This window comes from Vicia villosa, linkage group LG2 (genome assembly GCF_029867415.1).
Source record: "Vicia villosa cultivar HV-30 ecotype Madison, WI linkage group LG2, Vvil1.0, whole genome shotgun sequence".
NCBI classification, from domain to species: domain Eukaryota; kingdom Viridiplantae; phylum Streptophyta; class Magnoliopsida; order Fabales; family Fabaceae; genus Vicia; species Vicia villosa.
Window position 1 is genome coordinate 169,605,537 of NC_081181.1, and position 8,351 is coordinate 169,613,887.

Below are 8,351 nucleotides of genomic sequence, written 5' to 3' on the forward strand. Positions count from 1 at the left end.
TTTCTCTTTCTAAAATACTTTCTTCTAGTATTTTTATATGCCTTTTTTCTTGGATAAGTTTTTCTTAATTTATGTTTTCTTTTATAACTTTTTCTACTTCGTTGATTACAACCATAATTTCCTGGTTGCTCTATATCTGGTATATCACAACAAAGTGAGGTTCTACCTCTATTTAATTGTTTAGCTCTTGTACTTTTTATCATTGTCGTCTTAATTTATTATATAAGATTTGAATAATTCCTCCTAAGCTATCTCCTAATTCAATTCGTTGGGATTTCCATATATCTCTTATTTTTGCACTAAGTGGATATGGTAACTTGGATATGAAGACTCCTCTATATATTTCTCTAGTTTCATTATCTAATTCATAATAGTATTTTTCATACTCGCAAATGAAACTATCTATTTCACACATATTACATATCTGCATATTAATTAGATGAATTTCTGCCTTTTCTCACAAAAGTTTATTTACTTCTGTTTTATGTTCAAGAGTATTGTAGCCTATGAATTCTTTATATATTAATTCCATTATTAGTTTAGCAAATTGTTGATTATTTTCTACCATTCCTATATATTGATTCCATGTTTCATCATTAATACTTGTTAAGAATTTCAGCACATTTCCTATTGTTCTATAAGCTATTAAATTTTTGACATCCATTAGGTTTATCTTAGAAAAATTTTCATCGGTTGCTATAAGCATAATCATATCATTAGACCACCTTTGTAGTATATCCTCTGGATTTCTTACACAGTCTAAGTTTAATAATTTTTTAGATTTAGTTTCTTCATACTAAGGTTTAAATTCTCCTTTTTCCAAAATATTTCGTCTATATCTGATTCAGATCCTAATTTAGATCCTATTTCTGAAGAATTATAATTTAATATTACTTCTTCATTCTCTTCCTTAGTTTCTATTTTTTCTACTTGTTTATTTTTTTCTTCTATTATTTGTAGTTGTTCCATCAATTGTCTAATTTCTTCAATATCATTAGATCTTCTTAATGCTTCTATGTATTCAGTTTTTATCCTCTCCATGAAGATGATGGTTTATTAACATAAATGTAGTTATAGGTTCTTGTTTAACTACTTTTATTTGGTTTACTTCTTTTGTTATAACTAATATTTCTTCTAAATCTTTTATTGTTATACTTCTATTACTTTCCTCATGTTTTAACAAGGTTTCTAATTGATAAAGAATTTTCCTAATTTTTTGAATATTTATATCTTCATCAATTTCTTTATCTCTATTAATTTCATCAAGGGTTTCATGTATATTATTTATTTCATTAAGACCATTTTTTATTTTATTAAAGGTATAATCTGCAATTCTATTGGTATTTTCTATTAATAATATAATATTTTTATTTATTTCATTCATTGTGTTATTTAAATCTTTATACATCACATCAATTTCTTCAGATAATGACATTATTTTAAATTTCCGTGGCTATTTCAACTTTTTCTAGTAGTGCAAAAGATCATCAAGGTAAGTCTTCACTATTTTTCCGTTAATCTTTAAATTCATTTCTAGTTTTTTCATTAAAAAGGTCTACATTTCCATGAGGATAACTTTTAACAAATTTGAAAGTTTGCCCATTTTGACTTTAATTTATCTGAAAACAATCTAAGTCTTTAGTTTATATAAAGAAATTTTTAGCCTTCCACTAAATCTCTTCTCAGACACTTTCTATATTGCCACTTTTTGGTTTTGGCTTTATAAATTTTAGCATTCTCATAAAAAAAATAGCCTATGCTCTTCCAACTCATTAAGTTGCAACATTCTTGTCTACCCAACAGCATATAAATTAAAATTCAGTTTCTTAATGGTCCAAAAGGCCTTATGTTGCAACTCAATAGGTAGATGGGAAGCTTTTCCATTGCATAATCTATAAGCATACATCTCTAAAGGTGTTTTAAAAGCAATTTTATAGGCCCACAGAGCATCATAAAGATGCTTGGACCAGTCCTTCCTAGAAAGATTAACTACTAGATCCTCTTAATTTCTCTATTGGATAATTCAGCTTGGCCACAACTTTGTAGGTGGTAGGATGTCAAGATTTAGCTTGCCTCTGGGTCATCTACACACCTTCTTAGAAATTGATTAGCACTCTTCCGGTATAGCACTAGTTGATCCCAGAAATGATTCTTTGAATTATGGAAGAATATCTTTATTTCCTAGAAGTTAAATTCTTGTGGAACAAGTTTGATGACCAATTAGTTCACAATAATTGGATATCATGGTGTTGCGTTAGAAGATATCAGGAAAAGTTGTTCATGAAGAAATTTATCTTTCATATATTCCATGTCTTGGTTCTAAACTTCATCAGAGAGATGTGATGGATCAATCGCTTACCCTTGTGGGATAATGGAAAATGTGTTAGTAAAGCTTTGAGACTTTGTATTCCTTGTCAATTTTCTAATTCTAGATATAGAAGAAAAGGGAAGATACCTATAATTATGGGGAGGCAATTCTTACTGGCTACTGTGGCCAATATCGATTTGGATTAAAGTGTAATGTGATTATAATTTATAGATAAAAAACTTATTATCAAAGTTTATGAAGGCATGCAGTAACACGGTGAGAGTTCTAAAGTCTACAACATGGATGTGCTTTAAAAATAAAGGTACCAAAAAATGTGGAACCTTTTTTAGCAGCTGACATGCAAACATTAATTAAAAGTAATAATATATTTGAATTCCTCTTGAAAAAATAAACAAGTTTGGTTTTTACACTTTTTAATTTGGTTGAGAAATGGAGTTTTTGCCATTTGGCATGGTGGAAAATTTATAACAACATTCACAAAGAAGATGATGAGGAACAGAGCGCGGTTTTTTTTTAAATTGGTCTTTGATCTTTGTTTCGTATAATATTGAATGACTGAATGTTTTAAACAAGTAGGCGTGTTTGTCCTAGTGCGTGAGAGCTCAAACATAATTTTGTTGGGTTGGAGGGTGTGGGTTCAACATCCATGTCCTTCATTTTGTCATTTTATTTCTTTTTTCCCTAGTTTCTTCATATGTTATTAACTCCACTTTATTTATTTATTTATCTTGTGATTTCTAGCATTATTTGTATCTTTTTCCTCTTAAAAACCATAAAAATACAAAAATCTATTATCTAATTTATTTATTTGATATTTATTTATTTTAAATATATTTAAATTTAATCCAAAAACTCATAAAAATGTTAGTTTTTTTAACCTAATATTTTCTTAAATATTGTTGGTCATTTATTTATGAACATCTTGATGATATGTTTATATTAACATGATGATGTTTTGACCCTTGTATCTATACCATTATTACTAGAATTTTATCTCTCTTTTTTTAATTGTTAAAATATAAATAAAATTGTGAATATATGTTTGATTTCACCAAAACCTTGATACCTTTGTGAATGGGGGACTTGATGCATCTTTTTCCATGTTGAGATGATTGTTATGATGTCTTGATGCTTACTCATGCTTGTTTGATTCCTCATTACTGCTTGTGTCATCAATCCAAAGGAATGGGGTAGTATTGACCAAAATTGTCAAGGTACTCACTTCTTTCTTATATTTACCCTTGCTTTGTAATTCTAAAACTTAACACCCAAAACATTTTGCCACTTTGGCTCTTTATTTTTCTTTTGAGAGGAACTACAAATGCTCTAACTTCCCTATTGCACAAAAGGGGTATGTAGGCACAAGATGTGATGTCTTCCCGGATATAATAAAACTCTTTTCTCACCATCCCATTTTATTTCACAAAACAAAAACAATAACAATAAAACAATAATATATATTTTCAAAGAGGTTCCTGTAGAGTACTACAAATGGGATGGGTGTTACTACCTTCCCCTTGCATAACCAACTCCCAAACCTTAGATCTTTGTTTATTTGATTAGTTTTGATTTAAAAACTTCTTTTTGGATTCATAATCAAAATTTGCATGGGGGACAAAACACCTTAGTGGTTGAGTTTCAAATTAAATTTTTTACTTTTATAGTATCTGGCTCTCCAAGACTCCAACATTAACATAACAGAATTACCATAGGCCTCATTTTGCTGATTACTTTCAAATTTGTGAAATTGTTTTTGCTGCTCTTGTTAAATCACTCCACTTGTATTGGATCTCACAAGAAAATTTTAAATAAAAAGAGAAAAATAAAACTAATATTCTCCGTTTATTTTAATTTTTAAAAATTTTGTATTACCTTTAGTTCTAACAAGATAATATACTCTTAAATTCAATAATAGTGTATTTTTTTTAAAAATAATAAAAAGATTAAAAAACAATATTCTTTTAACAAATTTCCATTTTTTTCATAAACAAATAAGAGACTATGTTTATTAATGCGTATTAAAAATAAAAACATTAAAAATGGACATTCTTTTACAAAAATTCCATTTTTTTTTCAAATATAAAGATACATTGTTTTGTTATATTTAAAAATTTATGTTTATTAATTTACTCATTTAGTAATAATATAAAAACTAATATTTAGTGATATATTCCATTTATTCAAATGAAGTACATACACTGTTTCATTATATTTAGAAAATTAATATTGATTAATATATTCATTTAGTAATAATGTAAAAACTAATATTTATTGATATATTTCATTTATTCAAATGGAAAACATACACTATTTCATCATATTTAGAAAATTTATATTTATTAATTTACCCATTTAGTAATAATATAAAAATTAATATTTATTGATATATTCCATTTATTCAAATGAAAAACATACACTGTTTCATTATATTTAGAAAATTTATATTTATTAATATACTCATTTAGTAATAATATAAAAAACAATATTTATTTATATATTTCATTTATTCAAATGGGAAAGATACAGTTTCATTATATTTAGAAAAAAATTATTGTTCCCGCCAATGATATATTATATAAAGAGGGAATATAAGAAGTCAAAGTCTCACTTATTAATCAATCTACGTTTTCAGATTTTTCACTATCCCTTTCATTTCAGTTTTTGTCTAGTGGAGTATTCAAAATAATGTATGCTGTTCCACTTCGATGGTGTCCACCCACCACTGACAAGAATTCCAGCTCCTCTTCGTCACAAATCAATGGTTCGGAGGCTGATTCTACCGAAATTGGAGATGCTGGAAACAAAAAATATTGTCACCAGGTTGATTTTTCTTGAATTATCTAATGTATTCTATCATTTTGAAATTGATATATATGTTATACTCATATTTTTGATTATGAAATATTTTTTAATGAGCTCTACCTTTTTATAATGATAGTATATAATGTATTAAAATGAGGGAGTAAAATTAAGAGCAAACAAAGATAGGTGTGACTTATCAGTATTAGAAAGAAACACAACTTGTCATTAAAAATGTTTCTGCTGAAGGAGCAACGAAATATAATTAATGGGGTTAAAGTGGGTGTTTAAGGAATTGTGAGTATAAATGAATATTATACTCCCTCCGTTCCTTTTTAAGTGTCGTTTTAGAAAAAAAAATTTGTTCCTATTTAAGTGTCGTTTTATAATTTAATGTTATAATTTATCATTTATACCCTTATTTTTTCAATAACTCCCCCTCAAATTTTTCAATTAGTTATTGGAAAAAGAGAGTATATGATTGAATTTATTTAGAATGAGAAAAATAAATAAGGGTATAATAGAAAAAGTAACTCTAATAATCAACTATCTTGGTGGAAGAGCTTTTTGCTAAAATGACACTTAAAAAGGAACGGAGGGAGTAGTTGGTTTGCATAGAGTGATGATGTTGGAATAATTAGTGGTTTGTGTTTTTTCATTTGTTGTATGAGATTTGGTGATTTTTTGGGTATCGATATGTGACTTATTGTGGGAATATTTGACTAGTTAGAATTTTTAATTTTGGAGTTTATTTTGATGCTAATGTGTTTGTTTTTTGTTTTACTAACAAATTGAAGTGTCGGCGAAAAACAAACAACATTGTTGCTACATGTAAAAAACTGAAAAATAGGAAGCCATGCGGCATTCGGTTATGCGACAGATGTCTCTTGAATAGGTTTGTTTCATTTATTTATTATTACGTATTATTTTAAGTACTATTATTTTTTATTAATAATAAAATAGTAGAATAATTTCTTATATGCTTTGTTTTTTATGTTTTTTATGTGTTGAAAGTTTTTATTATGTTGAATTTAGATATGGCGAAACGGAAAAAGACGTAAAATTGTTGATTGATTGGATGTGCCCTAAGTGTAGAGGTATTTGTAACTGTAGTTATTGCATGTAAGTTGTGTTTTGATTATAAGTTTGAATTTCATATTTTGGTTTTAATTTTAGAACAATTTGTATGGTTGTTCTGAAATTAGAGTTACCTTGTAGGAAAAAGATAGGGCAACAACCTATTGGTGCTTTATCACATTCAGCGAAAGCATCTGGTATTAAGTCTGTGGCAGAAATGCTTATGAAAAAGGCTTCTAAAGATGTAGAGTTGGACAAAGTTAATAATTTCAATATTGTGCCTTCAAACAAAGCTATTTTGAAAAAGGTGTGCTCCTTTTCCCATATTTATGCCGTTGACACAATAACTTCATTATATTTGATGGTTAATAAACTTCTCAGCATGAAAACAATTCAAACTAATATTTAAAAGAGGAAAAAAGAGCGTTGATTATCATAATAGTTTTAATGTTTGATTTTTATATACTATAGGATCAAGTACTTGCTCCACCCTTGAGGGTATGACTCATAGTCAGATGGATGGTCACAAAGCTTGGAGTGCAAATGATTTTTTCTTACTTTGATTTTAAATGTTGTGAGATATTGGATTGAACTCTAGTATGGTCGAGGGGTAGTTTCTTGGTTCGACAATTCGACAGGATCTTAGCATGTCATTGAAGTTTGTTCTCATGCTACAGTCGAAGTATGCTAGGATTGTAAGCATATCGAATTGGGTCCGTTTGTTATGCTCAATAGTTTAAGTTAGTTTGTTCCTTAATTTAACTTATGTAATGGGTCTGTGTGTAAAAGTCTATTAGTATAGGGTGTTAGTTTTCTTCTAAATATCATACTAGTCTCTCATCATTGCACAATGCAAATCCTAATTACGGTGAGAGGGGTAATTTGTTATTTTATAAGACTTGAAATCTTGTTTGAAAGAGAAAGTAAAAAATAACAGTTTATAACTAATTGTATTGTCTTCTTTACATCTTCAAAGTTTTTTCGTATTCGAAAATCCGTTTTATACTTTGTTTTTGTCTTCGTTTTAACAACAAATATTTTTATCAACCTTACTACGTCAAATTTCAAAGCAATGCATGAAATAAATGGCACTTTGCCAAAAAAGACCAAAGAAAGCGCTTTTTTTTGCCTTTAACAGGGCTTAAAAGCGCTGCTTATGGTGGCGCTGCTGTAGGTGTAGACAGCGCTTTTTTTTACGCAAAAGCTGCTAAAGGCCTACTTTAGAAAGCGCTTTTCTTTGAAAATCGCTTTCTTATGTAGGCCTTTAGCAGCGCATTTTCTTGAGAAAGCGCTTTCTAAAGTAGACCTTTAGAAGCGCTTTGTCTAGCCTTGCAAACTCAGAAGATCACGCATATATAAGATCAGAAGTTCTGAAGTTACAAGTGTTTATAACGTAGTGACTTACAAAAGATAAACAGCAACAGAGTCACATGTGAATCAGAAGATAACCTTCAGCTCAGCAAGCAAAATCAAATAAAATACAAAGGATCAGAATTAAGAAGAAATCCGTTACAAACATCATCATTAGATAAAACGGCTACAACAACTAAAAGGAACAACTCCCAAGAATGATTGAAGAAGCAACCTACATGCAGCACATTGAAGAAAACAAAAGCATGGTAGAAACACGTCTACATTTATTACGCTTTCCAAAGATCAAGACAACAAACATATTTGACAACTATAAAAAGAGGTAAGATCTCTTATTAAAGGTATGTTTTCTTCGGAAGAAAAGATGAAGAAGAAGATTGGAAGAAGAACCAAAGAAGCAACTCTCAATAACAACTGGTGTTCTTAATCTTCTTAAGAAGAAGATTGAAAGAAGAACCAAAGAAGCAACTCTCAATAAGAACTGATGTTCTTAATCTACTTAAGAAGAAGATTGGAAGAAGAACCAAAGAAGCAACTCTCAATAAGAATTGATGTTCTTAATCTGCTTAAGAAGAAGATTGAAGGAAGATATCAAAGAAGCAACTCTCAATAAGAACTATTGTTCTTACTCCGCTTGAAGAAACGAAAATCAAAACAAGAAGCAGCCTCTAATAGAAAATTAATAGTCTAAATTTGCTTGACAGAAGAATAAAAGACGGAGAACTACTTGAAGAACCATTCTACATATGAAAAGACGTTAAAGAAAAAGAAAGGG

At 28.7% G+C, this 8,351-nt stretch overlaps 1 protein-coding gene across 1 annotated transcript; it reads left to right on the forward strand.

Moving 5' to 3' along the window:
• The first annotated feature begins 6,129 nt into the window (after window positions 1–6,129).
• Window positions 6,130–7,077, forward strand: LOC131647392 (uncharacterized). The gene is made up of 3 exons (XM_058917290.1): window positions 6,130–6,250; window positions 6,347–6,512; window positions 6,677–7,077. Exons 1-3 carry the CDS (start codon window positions 6,207–6,209, stop codon window positions 6,707–6,709), a joined length of 243 nt encoding a protein of 80 aa, XP_058773273.1. The 5' UTR covers window positions 6,130–6,206; the 3' UTR covers window positions 6,710–7,077.
• Window positions 7,078–8,351: the final 1,274 nt, after the last annotated feature.